This window comes from Neopsephotus bourkii, unplaced genomic scaffold, assembly GCF_033783945.1.
Source record: "Neopsephotus bourkii isolate Nb327-2 ecotype Australia unplaced genomic scaffold, CSIRO-AGI_Nbou_v1 NB_457, whole genome shotgun sequence".
NCBI lineage: Eukaryota > Metazoa > Chordata > Aves > Psittaciformes > Psittacidae > Neopsephotus > Neopsephotus bourkii.
The window spans coordinates 887711-908335 of NW_026900959.1; the positions used below are offsets into that span (position 1 = coordinate 887711).

The window sequence follows — 20625 nt, forward strand, 5'->3', positions numbered from 1 at the left end:
CTGGAGCTCTCCACACATTAATCCCTACAGCAGCAGCATTCAGCCACACGGAGCTGAGAGAAGCCAGGGCAGACAGAGCCCTCCTAGAACGTGTCTGGCTGAGGTGTGGAGCAAGACTTCAACAGGCAGCATTAGTATTCAGGCAGAGCCTGCAGGGCCCTGAGCACAGCTCTGCCCAATGACACAGAGCAGCAGGGACTGGTGCCGGTACCGGCTGCTCCCGCTGCTCCCGCATCCCGCCGGGAAGAGCCGAGTGCCAAACGGGGAGGGATGGCACCGGCAGCCACTTGTGTGTTGTCAGGATGCAGCTTCTGCAAACACTGTGGGAAAGGGAGGCTGCTGCTCTGCTCCCTGGGGAGATGTTTCCCCATCCTCAGGCAGAGTGGGATGAGTCGCACGAGCCCTTGGGTTTTCTGACTCACTGCTGCGTAGCTGCATGCAAACATTTGTGCTTGCTTTCCCAAGCTGCCAGACCACAGCGCTGCTTGGCAAGGGCTCGCCATGGAAACACATCCCCAGCGCTGCCAGCAGGGATCATCCCTGACACTGCCTGTCCTGGACCAGCACAACCGCTCCGCACTGCTGCGGACAGTGGGTTGAGGGATGCTGCTGGCCTCCTCACCCAATACATCTCGCCGTCCAGCCTTACCCATGCTGAGCTGTGTGGGGAGCTCCCTTTGGGAAGCAGCAGCTTGACGATCTCCAGGTTGTTGTGATGCACAGCCACGTGCAGCGGGGTCAGGCCGTTCTGGGGAGGAGGCCAGGGCACGGGCAGGTCACACAGAGCCTCTCCGTGCCCCACGTCACCCCCAGGAGCATCGCTCACCTTCCCTGCCGCGTTGGGGTGAGCCTCGCGCGCCAGCAGCAGCTCTGCCACGTCCACCTTGCCGTACTTGGCTGCAACGTGGAGAGGGGTAAATCCTTTCTGAGGAGACAGGCAGCCCATCGCAGTGCGTCAGGGATGGGGAGGACAGCACCGGCGCGACGCCGCCGCACAGGAGGATGCTGCCCCTCCTGGGACAGGGACGCTGCCCCCAGCCCACCTTGGTCATGCAGGTCTGCGAGGCTCCTTTCTCCAGCAGGGCCAGGGCCGTGTCCACGTGCCCTTCCCTGGCGGTGATGTGCAGAGGTGTGTGCCCCGCCGTGGTGGCCAGGTTGGGGTCGGCGCCGTTCTCCAGCAGGAGCTGGACCATTCCAGTGTGGCCGATGCGCGCAGCACAGTGCAGGGGGGTCTGGTCATCCTGCGAGGGAGGCGGATGTGGACCAGTCCCTTTGCCATGCTGCTGACGTTGCACAGAGCAAAGAAACCAACACCCGTGGTTTATCACACAGGTTCTCAGTACTTACTTTAGCCTTGGAGTTGGCTTTGGCTTTGTTCTGCAGCAGGTACTTTGCCACATCTGTGTGCCCGGCTCTGGCTGCCATGTGCAGGGGTGTCTCCACTTTCTGCACCAAGGAGAGGATAAAGTGGTGAGGCCACAGGAGGGTAAATGCCCTCCTGCAGTCATTCCTCTGGTCTGAGCACAGGGGAGCAGTGCCCACAACCCTGTCTGCTCCCTACTGGTTCCTCCTGCCGGCACAGAGCAGGGGCTGCAGAGGGAGCAGGGATCCCCATCTCCTGCTGGACCCTGCCACGCCGAGTTCCCAAGCCATGGTGGCACTCACCACATTGGACACGTTAGGAGAGGCTCCACGCTGCAGCAGGGTCTTGACGATGGGCAGGTGCCCCATGAAGGCAGCCACATGCAGGGGGGTCAGCCCGGACTGCAGAAAGAAAGGGGGCAGGAGCCAAGATGGGGGATGATTGCTTTGCCAACATCGATTCCTGCCCCTTCCTCCCTGTCCCTGCGGCATGCTCCAGCACAGGGGAAAGCTCTCATCCCAGCAGCCTGAGTGGAATACGGAGACCTACAGCCCCCCCTTGCAGTTCCCTGCCCTGAGATGCTGCCAAGCTCAGCATGTCCTGAGCTGCAAAGAGCTCTGAGCTCTGATGAGGAAGGTGCCTGGGGACCAGCAGAGCCAGCAAGGCCATCACCCCCTGCTCTGCACCGGCAGCAGCAGGATTGATGGAGCTGGCTGCATCCCACCTACCTCGGTGACAGCATCAATGGATGCCCCTGTCTTCAGCAGCAGCTCCATTACCCGGATGTGGTTCTTCTTGCAGGCGATGTGGAGGGGTGTGAAGCCATTCTGCAGATGGAGGGATGGATGCAGGGTCACTTGTGAGAGCCCTCCCTGCCTGCACCCCAGCCCTGTGCCTGCCCCGGGTCACTCACCAGCGCTCGGGAGTTGGGCTTGGCCCCCTTCTCCACCAGCAGCTTGGCCACGCGGTGATGCCCGCAGTGCGCGGCCACGTGCAGGGGCGTGAGGTGGTCCAGGGTGATGTCGTCGATCTCAGCACCGTACTGCAGGAGCAGGCGCACGCAGTCCAGGTGGTCGCCCTGCGCTGCCATGTGCATCGGCGACAAGCCGTTCTGTGACCATGGAGAGGGGCATCAGCGCCGGGCAGGAGGGTCCGGCCACAACACCGCCCCTTACCCATCGGGCAGGCCAAAACCTCAGCCTCAGCATTGCCACGGGTGGCATCAGTGGTGCACAAGCCTTGTTCCCCACCCCATCCTGTCCTGGGACCTGGCACCAAGCACAACCCCACAGCGTCTCCTGGGTACCTTGGTTTTGGCTTGAATGGGAGCGCCGTGGTCCAGCAGGATCTCTGCAATTCGCACGTGTCCATTGCGAGCTGCGCAGTGGAGAGGGGTCAGCTCATCCTGCGGAGAGAGAAGGGCTCGGTGTGGGCAAGGAAGGGCAAGGCTCCCCCTCAGGCAGGAGAGGTAACAGGGACTTCGGACTCAGCTTGTAAAATAGGGCAAAACAGAGCTTTTCCTCTCCTGAAGGCCCCCCCGCTGCAGCCATGCAGCCTCCTCGCATCTCCACATGAACCTGCTCCATCCCCTTAGTGCAGAGGGGACCTTCCCTTGCACACCCAGCAAGGTGTTCACATGCACTGGGCACTGCTCCCTGGGCACAAGGAGCTCAGCAAGGGGGACCACCCATGTACCTGCTGGTGATGCAGAAGCAGGCTCACCTTGGTCCTTGTCTCTATCTGGGCGCCGCGGTCCAGCAGCAGCCGCACCATGATGATGTTGCCCCGGCGCGAGGCTATGTGCAGGGGAGTGATCCCATTCTGCAGAAGGACAGAGGTCCGTTAGGGTGAGCACTCAATGGCTGGTTTAGGGTCACTCAAGGAATGACCATGAAAGGTATCAGTGGTTTTAATATGATTCATAAAGGTATAACAGGATTTATAAAGGTATGCCTGAACAGAGCTCCATGGCAAGGCTCCATCTACTACGTAGTACATGGATGAAGCATACAGAGAGAAATCGAGGTGAAGTTGAGCTAAAGAGGGGACTAAAGGCACAAAGGGTAGGGAGACCCTGCTACTGAGTCACGAGGTTCAGAATAGACCCCCACTTGCTTTCTAAAGTCCTGATGGAGGCCAGGTGTGGCTGGATCTAATGCTACCCTCAGACTTTGTCAGCAGTTTGTGTCATATGGGATGTCCAAAGGAAAAATTTACACACTTTTTATAGATGTTTATATAAATATATATGTGTATATACACGTATAAAACCCTGCATCCTCCTCTGGGGCTGCAGGTTCCCACTCCCAGCAGCTTCCCGTCATGTGCTCACCTGGGGTGTGAAGTTGACACTGGCTCCACGGTTCAGCAGTAACTGGGCCACGCTGAGATTCTCATAATGGGCTGCGATGTGCAAGGGGGTAAACCCAGTCTAGGGGAAAGAAGGAGGGATCAGCCCAGCCAGAATGCTCCCTGCTGAAAGGATGGACAAACACAGCATACCAAGCTGCTGTTCTCCACAGGGCCATGGGAAAGCTCGCAGGGGCAGGATGGGGAAGGCACGCACCTTGGAGAGGACGTCGGCATTGGGGTCGTTCTGCAGCAGCACGGCAGCCGTGCGAGTGTCGTCATTGCGGGCTGCGATGTGCAGGGCGGGCAGGCGGACCTTCCCCTTCGTCCCATAGTTGATGAGGTGAGCGACCACGTTCTCATGCCCTTGCTGCAGAGCCACGGCCAGCGGCGTGAAGCCGTCCTGTCAAGGAGAGGCCAGGTTGGAAGGGGAGAGCCGTGGCACCACATCCAGCACGGCCCTAGGGGGTTCCCAAGGGTCTCACCTCTGTGGCCACATTCTGGTTGGCTCCGTTTTCCAGCAAGAACTTGACAACTTCCAGGTGGTTTTCCTGCGCTGCCATGTAGAGGGGTGTGAAGCCTTTCTGCAAGCACAAGGCCATGCGCATCAACACAGCTCTTCCTCCAGTTCCTCGAGCTCTTTGCAGACCTACACCCCATCAACACCCACACCCCCAGCTCATAAACTGGGGCAAAAGCACACACAGTGAGGGTGTGAAAAAGGAATGGCAAGGGTTGAGCAGTCATAGGGAGCTACAGCTCCAGGCTCCCCACACATAAACCCAGAGGATGCTTTGCAGCAACAGCCAACCCAGGAGATGCTGCCTGCCACTCCCTGCCACTGCTCCCCCTTGCCTCAAGCCGGGCACAGCTCCCACCATCGTGTACACTGGGTGCTTTTCCTACCGCATCCCTGCTCACTCTACCTGTGACTGTGCATTGACATTGGCCCCGTAGTTCACCAGCTCCCGGACCACATCCTGTTGTCCAGCCAGGGCAGCGATGTGCAGGGCTGTGTTCCCCTTCTGAAAGACACCGTGGAGCAGTGCTTAGGGGCTGGGGAAAGGTGGGCCTGACACACAATGGATGTGCAAAGAGAGCAGCTGCCCAGGGGAAGGCTGTGGGGCTCTGCAGCCCGTTCCCCATCCCTGCTATAGCCCAGGCAGCTACCCGGCACACTTGCTGGACTGAGAAGAGAGTGATTTCATCTTCCCCATGGAGTTCCTGGCAGCCAGAGCTGTATGCGCTGTCAGGCTCCGTGTACCTCCAGCACCAGGAGGGGAGGGAGGATGGGGGAGCTGAGCTGGCAGCCTTCAGGCAAAGCTGCAGTGAGCATCCCAGCCCAGCCGAGGGATGGGGAGCCGCAGACACAGCCTCTTCGGTGCCGTTGGGTGGTGCGGCAGAGCACCAGGCTCCACGGGGAGGTGCCAAGAACCCCCCCCCCTGCTCCCGCAGCCCTTCAGATGGTGCTGGAGGCTGCTCGTTTGTCAGCCCCGTTGTGTCGCTTGTCACGGAGCGAGCACCGCTCCCCGCCAGGAGGGAATGATGCAAGGAGGGAATGATGCAAGCAGGGAATGATGCGTTATTTACGGAGCAGCAGAGCTCCACAGGCTTGCGACAGTGGTACCGAGGCCACCTCCGTGCTGCAGCACACGGGGGCTGACCCAGAGCCAGGGGATGTAAGGACAGCACTCGCCGTGGCTTCCTCGCTCCCCTCCTGAGCTCACAGTGGTCCCCATGGGGGAGAGGAGCCCCCCATCTCCTCCAGCAGCACTGCCTGATTCACTGCCCAGGGTGTGGAGCTGTGATTCATGCGACCGGATTCCCTTGTCCTCACCTTGGTCGTTGTCTCCAAAACAATCTCCTTGTGCAGCAGCTCCACCACCATCTTCACGTGTCCCTCCTTGGAGGCCAGATGCAAGGCGTTCAGCCCGTTCTGGAGGGAGCAAACGTGGGAGAGGGGCATCAGTGACCTCAGAGGAACCCCTTACCCCGAGCTCTCTTGCAGACACGACTGCAGGCACTTGGCCCACATTGGAGAAGGTCCATTGCCTTGCTCCTGAGCCACGCACTGGCACCCAGCACAGCCACAGCAAGTCCCATGCTGCCAGGGCACTGGAATACCGAGCTGCTGAGTAATGCTGGAGGTTCCTTCATGAGCACAACACACATTCCCTATGGATGGGTGGCACCGCAGCTCATGTGTGTGTGTCTGGCACCACAGGCACTGCTTCAGTCCTTCCCACTCATGGCACAGCCCTGATACCAACTCCACTCTTTGCTCAAGTGACTTTCCTTGGGGGGTGCCTTTCCCTGCGATTGCTTTTCCAACCTAAGCCCTAGAGCTCGGGATGTGCACCAGAGCTGCTGTGTGAATGCACCTACAAACCTTTAGCATTTACACGGACACAAGTGCAGTGAGCAGCTCTTCATGGGGCAACGATTTTATCAAGCAGCAGCCAGATTTAATCCCCATCAGTTCAGAAGCTCCCAGCCCAGCAGCTGCCTTCATCCTGGCTTTGCCCTCTGAAGCCCCATCATGCAGCCCATGCTCACGGTGCAGCAGCAGCAAGGGATGCAGATGCAGTGCTGGCTGTAAGCTCTGCCAGTGCCAGCGAGCTCTCAGACAACTGAAGTGACTTCTCAGGAGCATCTCTGCCTGTGCCCTAGTTTAGCTTCCCTTTATCCTACACATGGAGCCTGAGCACAGGAGCCAAGGGCTGCAGCATCCCTGGGCTGTCAGAAGGAGGTGTCACCACCCTAGAGGCTGCTAAGACAGCTTCTGCTCCGTTATTTCCATTTCTTCCACTTCCCAGATAGCAACAAAAGGGCTGGGATCTTTCCTGGCAAAGAGGTCACATACTTGCAGGCAATTTCGGATGTCACTGCTTCCCATAAGGCAAACTCCCCTTGTCCCTCTCTTCTCCCAGGTGGATGCACTATGTTTACTCTCCCCTATGCGATGCTGTCACGGGGCAGAGAGGTGCCAGCTCCCTGGGAGCACACAGTCCTGCCCAAGCACTCCACCTCCCCGCCATCTGTTTCAGCTCCTGTACTGGATGATCACTTCACAGAATTGCTTCATCCCCACCTCAGTGTATGTAGGGGAGCAGAAAATGCCTGGAAGCTCCAGTTCCAGCCCTTAATACTTCAGTTGGAACAGCTTTGAGAGCGCTATCACGCTGGAATAGGGTTTTCCACCTTCTCTCACTCACAGCACCAGCTATGAGGAATCACAGACAAAGAGGCACGGGTTCTTTTGCTCAACTCTGATTACCACACAAGAAGGAAAAACCCCCAAACCCCACAGGCTTTCTCTGTGCCCTCGAGCCTTGAGCACGAAAGAGCTGCTTCCAAGGGAATTCTGCAGCATCCCCAGAGCACAGCCACTGAAAGGAAACGCTCCCCAGCCAGGCTACACTGAGCCCATCACCTCAGTCAAGCCCAGCTTCTTTCACTGCACCACCCCTGCACAGCCCCATACAGATGGTCACTGACACCCTTACCTTCATGAGCTCACAAGCTGGGTACACTGGTTTTTCTCTGTTAAACTCCTGACCCAGATGCCCCATTGCTCCCCTCAGCAAGGGATTCCCAAATAACATTTTGAATGCTGCAAACCTGGGAGGAATCGTTATTCTCTTACAGCAATAAATGCAGTGTCTGCAGCACATGGTTTCCCAGTGGATATTGCTGCTCCAGGAGCAATAGGGGCTGCTTGGCACATTTGCTTTTGGCTTGACAGCTCATCTGACCCAGAACCGCCACAGGATGTGCTTCATTGGAAAGGTGCTGCATTCCCTCACTAAGTGCCATAAACACTTCCCAGGAACCCCAGTTGCTGGCTGCCAATGCGACAAACACAGCTGCAGACAGGCACAAAAGGCAGGGCTTTGCACTTCAAAGCAGGGCTGCCCATCAGGACTGAGGCTGACCACCCCAGCAGAGACATCTTCTGGTACCCATGTGCTAGCACAGCCGCTGGTCCCTGCTGGAGAGGGTCCTGGCGGTGAGATGTGCTCATCCTCAGGCCTCCAGCTCCTCAGGGATGCGATGGGAGCATGCAGGAATTGGAGACACGGGAGAGGTGGATGATGAGGACACTGATGCAGGTGGCAGCAATGAAGGGGATGAAGCGGCAGGATGAAGATCAGATGGCATGTCAAGGTCTCTGCACTTGAGTAAGAATACAGGGCCTGTGGGATAGGTCTGACCACATATATCCCTCTTTATTTGATACAGGACATGTGAGGTTGGACCTTTCCCACAGGTCTGATATTCCTCAGAAGGAAACCCCAAAGTGCCATCTAACCTCAGGGAGATGGCAGGAACCAGTGCAAAGGTGCCACTGAAAGAACAGTCTCGTGCTGTTGTAGCCATGTGCTGCCCATCAAGGTGTTACATCCCCTCATCAACACCAACAATCTGGCTGGAAACAGGACTCAGAGCCCATCAGTGGAGGCAGCTGATGACTGACCATCCCTCGGGGTGAAGAAGTAGTTCAAAGCCATCACCTAGCTTGTACATGGGTGCCCCTGGTTTAATTCCTTGCAGAGCCCTCCCCAGCACCATGCATTTCTTTGCCCTAGATCGGTACAGGAGCAGTACACATAGAAATACCCCCTCTGCTTTCAGGCCTGAGTGAGCACCCGTGGTGTGCCCTGCTTGTGACACCCAACAGGCACCCAGAGAACTGGCAGGAGGGGATGCTCAAGCCATTGGTGACCAGGCAAAGAGGGTTTTCCCACAGGGCATATAGGAACATGGCAGCATCCTCAGCAGCATCCATCCTGGGAGGAGAGCGGCACAGGGATCTCCCTGCTCCTGCTTTCCCAGAGGGAGCAGTGAGTACATTAAACACCTCATTGTCCCTATTCATTTCGCCTTCTCTCAAACCCTGTGCAACAAATGCGGGCTCAGGGCCTCTAAACCCATCAGCAGGACCCCACGGATTCAAAGGACTCTGAAACTGAAAACTTTCTGCCTCTTCCTCTCTGATCTAAATCCCTTATGGCCCCACACAGCCCCGGGGTAGAAGCCTTCTGAAAGTATCTGGATGCTGATTATGAGCTAACAACCCAGATAACGCAGCGATGAACAAAATGAGCATCTCCGAGCCTTCCCCAAGCCTCATCGAGCCGGGCAGAGCAAGGATGCAAGCCTCAGTGTGCCCAGGACCCCTGCACGGTGCCATGGCTCGGAACGGGAGCTGGCAGCATCCCCTGGGGAGCCCGCCTGCAGTACCCGGCACCGGCCTCTGCAGTGCGCGAATCAGCCGGTCCGAGCTCTGCTTCCCGCGGGGGCTCGATGCTGAAGCAGAGCAGGCGCTTGTGCTCCCTGCTGAGTCAGCCTCCCCAGCACCGGCCTGGCGCAGGCTCCCTGGCCCCCCAGTGCATCCCCAGCAGCCCGGTCTCTCCCCGCAGCCCCGGGTCGGGATGAGCCGCTTGCATTTGGCAGCCGCACGGGTACAGAGCGTTCCGTTGGTGATGTGCGAACGCTGCCTCTGCTCCCCTGGGGCAAACCCGTCCCTGCTCCGGGCTAGGAGGGGCCAGCACCAAGGCATCTCCTTTGGCAACTTGGAAGCATCCCCTGCTTGTGTCAAGCCCGAGCATCGCAAGCAGGGAGAATACCCCCAGGGGTGGCTCCTGCAGCATCCCAGCCCCTGTGCTGCACAGTTCACAGCTGTTTGCTCTGCCCTTTGATAAGCACATGAGCCCCTTTCATCTGTCCCAGTTACAGAAGCCTCCCTCTCTGTTTACCTGTTAAGACCCTTTGCTGAGCTCCAGCCAGGCTCCCAGGCCCTTGAAGCTGTTGCTGCCCTCCCTGCCCCAAAGACAACGGGTCCAGATGACCCTTTGGTGATCCCTTCCTCTCCCTGGCACACTGGGATCAGGGGATGTGCTCTCCATCAGCTGTGCACATGGGGAACCTCCCTGCCTCCATCCTATGGGAGCAGCGCAAGGAAGGGGTGCAGTGACTGCTGCTGGGCCTGGCGAGCCACCGGGGCACCTTTTCACATGAAACCAGAAGCCCTGTGGGTTTCACCTACCTGGTTGCAGGTGTTAATATCTACCCCATTCCTGAGGTGATCCAAGGCTTTGTCCAGGTTCCCGGATCTTGCAGCTCTCAAGAAGCTGGTCGCAGCATCGGCCTTTGGGGAAAAGAAGACAAAGAATAAGACTCAGAGTCCCTCTTTTCTCCCCCATCACCAGCACAAGGCCAGCTCTTCATCAGCCGCAGAGAACGTAACTACAGAGACCAGGCAGATAAAGCAGAGCCTGGGCAGGTCAAGGTGGGACAGACTGATAGGACCCAAGTCAGAGAGGAAGCGGCACGGTTGGGACCTGGACTTAGAGCATCCATCCACAGGAGAGCCAAGTGAGGGCTGTAGCTCACCCCAGCACTGCGGATGGGGTAGGGGGAATGCTCTAAGGGGCTCCTGCAACCCTGGCAGCCTCCCTTGGCCCAGGGAATGCCCAAATCCTGGCTGAGGGACTGGAGCCGTGGTGAGCCCATCCCTGTCCAACAGAGACCGCGGGTGGCCGCAGCAGTGAGCTCAGTACCGGCACCCCCAGCCAGGGAAGTCACAGCGTTCTCCTCCATCAGGAGCAAGGCAATGCCTCCCGGCACCACTGGAACCCAGGCAAGACACAGCAGTACTTGAAGCTACTCAGCAGTGTAAGGCAGCAAATGAAGACCATGGGATGGTTCACCAGATGCTGGAGAGCAACAGGGTGAAAATGCAGTGATGTGGGGCTGTGAGGCTGGGACCTTGCGCCAGTGGATGCCTCCTAGGTCCAGCCTAAAGAGCCATGAGACATCCACAGCAAGGGCACAGGATACCCTCTTCTGCCTTAAGCTCCAATAGCAAATCAGAACCCCTCTTGTACCACTCACGCTGACCCTGACCAGGGAACCTCCTGTGCTACAAGAGCCTATACCCTGCCATCCCAGCCCACCCTGTAGTGCCACAGCCTGGCTGCAGGGGAGCACCAGGCTTAGCAAGCTCCTGGACAGGAGCTTGAAGTGGCATGGTCACAGAGGACAGCACTGGAAGCAGATATAGGCAGCATGATGCAGCCTTAGCCATTAGAATTCAGGCTTTGAAGCAGCACAACAGCCTTCTGCTGTCCTCCATCCGCCTCCCTTAGCCCATCTGCCTGAGCCTCCTACCCCAGAGCAACAGCCACATCCTGGGACCACTGCCTTGCTACCTCCTGCAGGGCCAGTGCCGGGGGCTCATAGGGACAGTGGTGGAGGCAGCACCTCCATACACGCCCTGGCACAGCCTCCATGTGCCGATGCTCAGGCTCCTGTGCCAGTTGGCTCCATTGCCAGCAGCCCAGGGCATAGCCTGGTCCAGTGGGGACGTGCCCCCCGGCTCACAGCAGTGCTCCTGTCATAGGGGATGATGCACAGAAGGCAGCACTAGCGCTGTGCTTAGCACTGGGTGCCTGCCTTCAGAGCCCTGCGTGCTGGCTATAGCAAGGAAACACCGACAGGCTTCAAGCAACAGGTTGAACACAAAGAGCTCTTCCAGCTCCAGACCCTGCTAGGAGCCTCTGCATCTCGGGTCAGGATCAGTGGCAAGGCAGCACCTCAACTCTGCTGCCTGCATGCCAACCACAGCACAGACCTCCAAGAGCGAAGCCAAAGCGCAGCTCAGCCAGGCTCTCCCACCCTTGGGACACACATGGAGCTGTGAAGATTAACGAGAGAGGCTCTGGTCTCCCAAAGCCCCAGCAGCAGAGGCAGAAAGCAGGCAGAAAAGCAAAGCAGAGGTCTCTGCGGGCATGAAGAAGAGCGGTGCATACTCACAGCCACGTCTGGACCGGACCTGCCCTTTCGTGCTGCCATAGTCCGGCACTTGAGCTGAAACCTGAGCCTGACGTCCCCCTTCTCCCTCCTTGGTTATCTACTCCCCAGCTTTGAGACAGCCGGTGAGTTGCATTGCATTCTATCTAAAAATACAGGCTCGCAGCTCGCTCCGGCGCAGACCCTGCAGGGATCGCCAGCCGCTAATGGAATTTGTTCATTTTCTCTCCATTATTGTGTCAGACAGGATATTTAATACCAAGCCGCCTCCGGAAAGCAAATGAGTGCTGCCAAGTGCGGGGAACGGGGCAGGGCTGCCTCGGGAACAGCAGAGAAGGAGCGAGCCCCACAGACGTGCCCTGGAGCCAGCACTTCACAGGTAATAGCTGCCACCCAGGAGACGGGTCCCGGTTCCCTCCCAGCCTCTGGATGCTGAGGGTCAGGCCCTTGGAGGATGCACTGGGGCTGGAGCGCTCCAGAGGTGCTGCCCCTCTGCTCCCCGTGCTCGGGGATGCAAAGAGGGACGCAGAGATCAGACAGCAGCAGTCGGATGAACACATGCAACCAGACAAGAAGGGGTAGCTCAGCTCCAAAGGGAACAGATCTGCAGCCACGCTGCCCTTCTGATGCCAGTGTGCATGGTGGGACTGACCTGGCCCTCACCAGGGACGTGAAGGCATTGGGGCATTGCCATCTCCCACGCGGAGACCCTTTGGGCACAGGTAGATGTGTGGATCAGGAGGATACACACACATCCCAGCCAGCACAACACCAATGTATCTCAACACAAGCACGCACACGTTGCACAGTTCCCATCCACTAATAAGCACCAAGCGCAGCATGGGCATGGTATCTGCAGCTCCCAGTATATCCGTGTGCCTCAGGATACACAGCAACTGCTTCCAGATGCACAGACTGCCTCTACTGGTTCTCCTTCCTTTGGAGTCTGGAGTAGTTCTTCCCATTCCCCTTTGCCTTCCTAGCAAAAGGAGCTATTCCAGGGGGAAAAAGGAGCTGCCTCACTTGCCGTGTACCTCTTGCACTCTTATATGGCAGCTAACCCCCATACACAGGCTTCAGACATTCAGGATGTGAAGTGTCAGGAGGCTGCTGCCAGCAATTCCCTAAGGAAGACGCCTCAGATCTGGATATTACGAGTGCTACAAGACCTTCTAAGCTGAAAGCCACAGCCCAGCACTCCGGGCTGTGCTTCTGTCCTCTTTCCCTTCCTTTATCCTTCAGGAAAAGGCTCCCTTCGCCTGCTACCTTTTCCCATTTCCCTCTCCTGGCTCCTCTGCTCCTATCCACAGGTAGGAATAGGATTAAAAGAGCCTTGCCTTGCTCACAGCCTTGCCCTGCAGAGCGTTCCTGCTGCTGGACCGATGTCCTAACGCCTTCCCCAGCATGAGAAGCCTGGACCTGACCAAGCCATTGCATCCTATCTGTGTCTGAGGCAATGAGCGAAGGGGAAGCGGTGCCAAAGCAAAGGCTCAGGCTGGGTTTCAAGGGCTGCATCCCAGGCTCAGTAATCCCGCTCTGTCTGCTGGCTGTGCTCTAATCTCTTGTGGCAGCGCCTGGCTCTGCCTCCGGCTCCCGCTAGGGCCGGGCTCCATCTGCGCAGCACTGATAAGGGCAGGGAGGCTCCGTGCATCGCCTGCTTGTGTGGAGCCCACTCTGAACCTGCTGCAAGCGGGTGAATCCCAAGTGCAGAAGAGCCTGGGGATGTGTGCAGGAAGCGAGCAGCCACGCTGCTGGAAGGGCCATGTGCATCCTGCCTGCTCTGCACCCTCTCTGCCTGCTTACCCTTCTGTCTGCAGCAGCAGTGAGGCAGCCTGAGCAGGAACTGCGACTCCTTCACATACAGCACCCAGCAGGAGCAAGGGCTGAGCTGGCTTCTTGCTGCGGAGCTCGAGAGGAGGTGGGACCCCTTCACACACAGCTCCTGCTCTGGACAGGACCAAAGATGCCAGAAGAAAGGGCCTAGGTGCTCTCTGACCCATGCCACGCCACCACCACATAGCACCAAGGCAGGAGACAGGCAGCAGCGGCTGGTACCCATCAGACCTGCTCACTGCCTGCAGAAGCGGTGCTCTGGTGTCAAACCCAGCCCATTCCCTGCTCAACTGGAAGGGATGCGAGGACTTCTTACAGGGAGGGAAGAGAGGGGGAGATGCAGCCATCATGAGGGTTTTAAATGCCTGTATCTTCTTCACTCTCTACCCAAAGGTATCCCACAGCCAGAGCTGCCCTGCAATTGAACCATGCAGAGTCTCTATCCCCAGTTCCATCACTCAGCCCCTGCCTTTCCTCTTCCCTGGTCTCTGCCTTCAGAGTCTCTGGTCTCATGTGGAAAATGGCAGCTCTTACACCAGAGAAGAGGAATCCCAATGCAGACTTCCAAATAACAAATCACTTCCATGCCTTGGGGAGCAAGATGCTCCCTGCCCCATGGCTGTGGGACCTGCTGGCCGGGAAGCCTGGTCTGCTCTGCATGGAGCTGCGTGGCAGCATTGCCTTAGTCCCTGCATGGCAGAGGCAGAGGGATGCAGACCAGGCCCATGCAGCCATCCTTGGGGCAGGCAGCCAGCCCGGGCACTCATTCAGTTTTGTTTCTTCCAGGCCTAGCTACTGGAAAGCATTGTCAGTGGGGAGCAGCAGGCTTTGCTGCGTGAAAAGCTTCCTATGGTTGCAAAGATCTGGAAAGCAATCACACCGCTACACCGGCTCCTTGCTGTCTCATGCGTTTGGCCATGAATGATAACCCTGCATCTCCTCTTCTGTGTTCTTTGGAAGCCGTGTGCTCCTTCCAACAAGGAGCTTAGCAGCTCCTGCTCTGCACGCTGTAAGCATCAATGTGCTGCTCCAAACCCCCTTATCGAGAGCCACATGTGCCCCCCTGCATCTGGGTACGAGGAGCAAAGTCAGCCGAGGCGTCTTGCGAGCTGGGATGTGCAAACTGCTGTGATCAGCACACAAACAGCAACAGGAGGGCCACAATCTCTCCCCAGAGCCTTTGCAGCAAGGCAACACCCAGCAGGATGGGCAGCACACCGTCACCCCAACAACCAAAGAGCCCCAGGACCAGCAGTGAGATGCCAACGTGAACCCTGGCACCAAAGCCAGGTTTTGCTATGGGTATCCTACCTAGAAGGTGTGGGGAAAGGTCCAGCTCACACCTAGGACATCATCCGGTCACTTCCCATTGCTAGTGCCAGGGTGCTGGCATCTAAGGTCAGTGCTGCCAGCTGGGGAGGTAGAACAAGAGCCCCTGCAACAGCCCCTGCTGTTTGCTTTGACATTTCTTGGCTTATCTGGGCTTGTGTCCAGTAGTGGGCATGATCCTCACCCTTGAGACAGCAAAACCTTACAGCAGTCTAGGGGTTTCCTTTCCCAACCAAGGGATTCCTCTGGAGCTGGAGCTCATTTGGACCTCCCTGCATTACAGACATCAAGTGCTGCGTCTGCAGGTGATAACCTGGATCCTTCCTCATCACATGAGAAGGATATGGCAGTCCTGCAAACACAATAAAGCAGCTGCAGAGATCAAGAGCAGTCAAAGATGGCACCTAAGGTCTGCCTAAGATGATGAGGGAAGGCCAGGGAAACCGAACTGGAGATTCACCTTGGGATGCTCAGAAGCAGCAGTCGCACTGTCTGCCTTACAGGAACTCCCCTTCCTGTATTCAGAGGAACCTGACACTCTCCGTGCTGGAAACAAAACCTCCTGGCAGGTTTCTGCCTTCCAAGTGGCACAGGCAGCATTCAGAGAGCATCTCCAGAGAGCCCACAGCAGCAAAGCCTCAGGCAGGCAGCAAAGCGCGGAGCAGAGGCCACCAGGCACAGGCTGCAAACCCAGATGAAAGGGAAAAGCAAAAGCACTGGGAAAAATCCATCGGATAAAAGGATAAATCCATACGCTCGGATTCTATTCTCATCATCCTCATCCCTGCCCACAGGACTGAAGGCAGATAAACCCATATGGCCAAATTCTGCTCTCCAAGCATCCTCGCCTCTGCCCACAGGATTTAGGGCAGGTTTGCATATCTTAATAGGGCTGAGGAGAAGTCAAGACACGAGAGGTCACTTCTGCAAGGCATCGGCTTTGCTCTGATTCCATGCACCAGCTCCTGTCTGCCCAGCGGAGGTTCCACAACAGCCCCAGGGCATGTACCAGAGGCTGATGGCTTTTGTGCCCTGCAGAGATCCCAGACCGGAATGCAAGGGGGAGCCCAAGTATCTCGGGAGCATGCAGGAAATGAAGGATGTGCTCTCATTCCAGCAGCAAGGGGCTGTTAGAGCTGGAAGAGAGCTCGGCACCACGGGCAGAGGAGAAGTCCCAAAGCAAAAGGAAGGAAGGAAGGAAGGAAGGAAGGCAACTTGCAGTTTGAAAGCACTGTAGAGGGGCAGGCTTTCAGACCAGCCCCTGCATCATGCTCAGTCCTCCTCCTTTACATAACCACCTCTGGCAAGCCCATTTTGAACACTGAACAGGAGAGGTAGCTCTGGACTGTGCAGCTCAGGGTTAACTCCATCCCTGCCGACCACATTCAGATACAGACATTGTGCAGCCCTTTGGCTCCTTCCTTCCCCCCCTCCATGGTCCCCTTGGCTGGCTGCTGGACCTGGAACGGGTTCAGGTCTGTGAGGGGGGGATACCAGAAACAGCTTAATCAGTGCTCAACAAGGGCTTGGGAGCTGCCCCTGTGCAGCAGACTGATCCTTCTGATAACGTGTCACAGCCTCCACCTCTATGGAAGCTCCCAACTGCTGCTAAGGAGTTCTCCGAGTAGCAGCACTAAGACCTTGTCCTGCCCTGTGCAAACCATCACTTCCCCAATGCAGCGCAGTGCTGGGTCCAGCAGCAGTGAGTGGGGAGAGGAACAGGGTCCAGAGGTCCAGACAGGGACCTGGAGCCCAGGACAGCGTTCCTTCCACACAGAGCCAAAGCAAGGCAAGGATTAACACAGCTCCTGCCAGCTGGGACCGTGCGCATCCAGGGGAAAGCTGTCACTCTGCTCTGATGTGAGCAGGAGCCTCTGCTCCCTGCATATCCCGAAAAAGAAAAGCTATTTTTACCTACCAGAAAACACACAGACTGTGACTGAAGACAATACAGCAGCGCTCTCGCTCAGGCACTCCACCATAACAAGGATTACAGCTGCTGAGAGAGGTGCAGCACCTTGGTAACTGCTGCTTGTCTCCCGCTTCCCTAATGCACTTCCTCCCCTCGGACTGTGACATCCGTATGGACACCAGGCAGTTGGGAGGGCTCTACCAGGTGCCAGTGCAAGGGGAAAAGCAGAGACGTGCTCTGACCCGCCCGGTGCAGGCCATGGACTGGGGCACACCTCACACACCAGCTTCCAGCCTGCCCTGGGCAATGGGCACTCAGGAGATGCCCTGGAGTCCAGCCCATGCCACTGGGGTCTGCACCGGGGGCTCATGGAGAAACTGCCTTTGCTTTCCTAGCGATGCTTATAACCTGCTCCTCGCTTCTGCAGCCTGCTCTGAGTCACTGTCCCTAGCTCTGCTCCTGCAGGGCTCATCCACACGTGCATTGCCTGCCTGCGCTGCATGCTGTGAGCATCACAGTGCCATGGCTGCAAGGGATGTGCTGCGGCCAGGCTGGCCTGGCCAGTGCTTGGGGTGCAGCCTCCAGAAGCCATGCAGGGATGAAAGCACTGCCAGGAAAGCACCTATAGCACAGGCCTGGCTGTACAGCTCTGCCTGGGGAGGATGGGCTCCTTGGAGAGCAAAGGGATGTCATCCCATGAGCCCCTCCAGAGCTTCGCTGGGTGAAACAGCAACGATGGGAACGTGAAAATCAACATTTACCATTACAGAACCAGCACTTGGGGGCACCTCAGCAAGGCGCTGGTGAGAAGGATGAGGCAGGTACAGCACCAGGGGGGATGTAGCCTCCATGCCAGGCTCTGCCACTGCCTCCCAGCATCACCTTAGGCAAGCTCCCAGCAGCCTCAGAAGGGCACCAAGCCCTTCCTGCTGTTTCTGATCCGTTTAGCTGCAATCATTTGGGGACAAGGGCCATTTTCTCCGGACCAGACTGAAGTCCATGTTACCGGCCAGGACAACTCCTGGGTGCAAACCAGCACCCTGAGAACTGACCTGATTCCTCTCCCCCCAGCCCCTCACCGTGCCCAAGTACTCACCCTCAGGTAATGCAGGCATGGCATCGCTGCAGGGGGGTCAGCCTAGCCTGGACACTGCACTGAGCCTCGCACACCGAACGCTGCAGCCAAACCGAGTGCAAGCAGCCCCACCGGAGGAGTTTATCAGCAGCAGGGCTCTGCCCTATCACCCTTCTATCACACGTGCCCATTGCACCACGGGGAGCTCCTGTCTGGAGTCTGGAGATTACACATCCCACGTCAGGGGCCTGGGGCTGGACACGGGTGCTGAGGGAGGCTGGTGCCTGAAGCACCCTTCATAAACATGCCCATGGGCTGTAAACAAGGAGGAGCCCAGAAGCGTGAGCCCTGCTCTTCGACCAGCACATGGAAGCTGAGCCTGCAGCCACACAAACCAATACAAACCACAGGGCAGCAGCTCCGTGGCCAGAACCGCGTTGTGGTTTGTGCTGCACTGACCAGGCTGGGCCAGAAGACCCCGCGTTGGTCACCGGTCTCTGCAGACCTTGGCCCCAAATGCAGGACACGGGGATGGAACAGAAGTAGTGAATGAGGTCTAAGTGACAGCAGCTCCAGGTCCTCTGTAGGGCCCGGAGCCCACTGCAATACAATGAACGCGCCCCTTTCCCCCCTTCTACCTGCACAGCAGACTCCTGCTCCAGCATCCCTTCAGGAGATCCTTGCTTGCAGCAAGAAGGCAAGGGGTCCACAGTGGCTGGTGCATGCCCTCTCTGAAAGACACGCAAGGCAGTCACACCAGTTGTCCCCAGGAACAGACCTGCTGGAGACCGCTCCCGTCCCACCCGCTCCTGTGCTGGGGGTGACACCGTGCGGGGCAGAGAACCCTTGGATGCGGACACTGGGCTGGGGACACCCCGGCAATGGGAGCACTGGGAGTGCCGGGAGCATGGCTTGGTTCCTATTGCCAGCTACCATCCACCCGGCCCCTTTGGGACTGCAGGTACAGGAAGGACAAGGCACTTCATCCCAGTAAGGTGATGGCACTGGGAAAGGGCTGGGCAGCATAAACACAGCTTGTGGCACTCAGGAGGGAGGGAAAAGTGTCCCTAGGGAATTCCTATAGGGCAGCATCGCACTGCAAGGCTCCCCATGAGTGGTACAGGAGGGGGGACACAGCGCTTGGGATTCCCTCACAGCCTGGCTGAGGGAGGGAGCAGGAAATAGCACCATGATGGCACACAGGGTGTTCTGGCACAGGCCTCCAGGCCACTTGGTAGGCAGCGATACCCCCAGGTCCCCCAGGTCTTCATTGCCCCTAAGGCAGAGCCTTTCTGCAGCCGTAAGGGATGAGAAGTGCCTGACTTCAGGAGTCTCTTTGCCACGTTGATTGCTGTCCCTTGTTAATCAGATCCATCTGAACCCTTCCCTCCAGCAGCTTGCTTTACTGGTGCTTTGTCACCTTTGCCTTGCCTGTTATACCCAACGGGAACACCTCGGACACGGCTTGCAGCCCTGGAGAAACCAACAGCATGGGAACAGCCCTGTCTGAGATATCAGAGCCTGGCCCACACCAATACAGCTCCAATGAAGGAATAGCTCTCAATCTCTCCATGAAAACACCTCAAATGGTCTCAGGCAGTTCCTTAACACTTACCTGTTTCCAGAGCCTGAACGGATATGGGTTTGGTTGCTCATTCCCTAAGATCTTACACCATGTCCTCTCCTTAGTGACATCCATACAGACATCCCCTTACAGGCCTCCAAGACTGTACAGGTCAATGTGTTGCACCCCCAAAAGCTAACACAGAGTTAAACTGGCGCTCTGCAGAGGGAACTGATCCACAACAGACACAATAGGAATGCTCTCTAAGAAACAGCAGCTCAGATTTACAGCAAATAACGGCTGTCAGCTCCCACAGAGTGCTCCTCTGTGGGCTTCAGGGCATTTTGCAAGCCAGGGTTCCAGTATTAAGTGCTGTTCCCTGGATGCTATAATATCTGATACCCACAGGAAGAGTCATTTCTCCCTCTGCTGTCCTGAGAGGGTTCCTGGGATGAGACTCAGCATCCCTTGGTGTATCCCAGGTTTACACCTGAGATAAAGACATTGCATCCCAGCAGCAGCTGCAGGCAAAGTCAATGGGGAGGAGAGAAGCTGTCAGGAATGTCAAAGGAAGATGTCTCTAAAGGAAACTTCTCCTTCAGCTACAGAGGTTTGGTTGTTCAGGATACATGGTTTGCCTCTGACCTTTGGAGCAGCTCAACTGCCCTATGATGTAGCTGTGGAGGAATGCAAGGCTCCTTCCTCTGCCTTGTTATCTTCCATGTAACTGGAGAAGTGATCTCCCACTTTGCTGGCTTCTGCTGGTCTATCCTCAGCTGTTCTTTCCCTTTCATTTAAGGGAATGGGCAGTGTATGCAGCAGAGAACCTCAAACACGTTAACTAACTTTAACAGTGGGCTTCAATGTATTTTGCTCAGGGAATGACGTGCAGTTTGAGATATGATACCAGGATGCGCATGGGGCTGATGCCACTGAAGGAGAGCAGCTCCACTGGGCACTCGCTGTACCCTAAAGGCTATGTGATGGCTTCACATCACTCCAACATGTCCCCTTTCTGCTTACAGAGGACAACTCTCCCCCTGTGTTCCTGTCTTGGGACCTCTTGATGCCCCCAAGGGGCCGCTGGGCTCCCTGGTTCTGCTCACCAAGCTGTTCTCTTCGGGATGTGCATGCAGGTTTCAAGCTGTGTCAGCAACACAACTGAATAATTTAAACCCTTGGCGGCCGTGCCACTGCTGCCCAGCCATGGGTAACAGAAGGTGCTCAGAGAAGCAGCGCTGCTGGTGCTGGCAGGCTGCTCGGAGAGAGCAGCAGTGATGTGGGCATCAATAAGGGAGAGCGATGCTCTCAAACACTGCTGCTCCTCTGAGCCCTGCTTTCCTGGGGCACGCGTGGCTCCATCACTGCACAGCAAGTCCAGTGCC

General features: G+C 57.2%; 1 protein-coding gene across 7 annotated transcripts in view; it reads right to left on the reverse strand.

The window, feature by feature from the left end:
* Positions 1-20625, reverse strand: part of ANK1 (ankyrin 1) — a 53109-nt gene that overhangs the window by 14804 nt on the left and 17680 nt on the right. For 4 of the 7 annotated variants that reach the window (XM_061349670.1, XM_061349671.1, XM_061349668.1 and 1 more), the window contains exons 2-16: positions 9762-9863; positions 5550-5648; positions 4639-4737; positions 4198-4296; positions 3930-4115; positions 3696-3794; positions 3086-3184; positions 2670-2768; positions 2277-2474; positions 2092-2190; positions 1666-1764; positions 1348-1446; positions 1044-1241; positions 827-925; positions 650-748 (exon numbers count right to left, since the gene is read on the reverse strand). In XM_061349670.1, the coding sequence (XP_061205654.1) occupies positions 650-748; positions 827-925; positions 1044-1241; positions 1348-1446; positions 1666-1764; positions 2092-2190; positions 2277-2474; positions 2670-2768; positions 3086-3184; positions 3696-3794; positions 3930-4115; positions 4198-4296; positions 4639-4737; positions 5550-5648; positions 9762-9863 (1773 nt within the window). Of the gene's footprint in view, positions 1-649; positions 749-826; positions 926-1043; positions 1242-1347; positions 1447-1665; positions 1765-2091; positions 2191-2276; positions 2475-2669; positions 2769-3085; positions 3185-3695; positions 3795-3929; positions 4116-4197; positions 4297-4638; positions 4738-5549; positions 5649-9761; positions 9864-11530; positions 12756-17697; positions 17844-18314; positions 18408-20625 lie in introns of those variants that run through there. The other 3 variants (XM_061349676.1, XM_061349673.1, XM_061349672.1) reach the window with 3 other exon arrangements.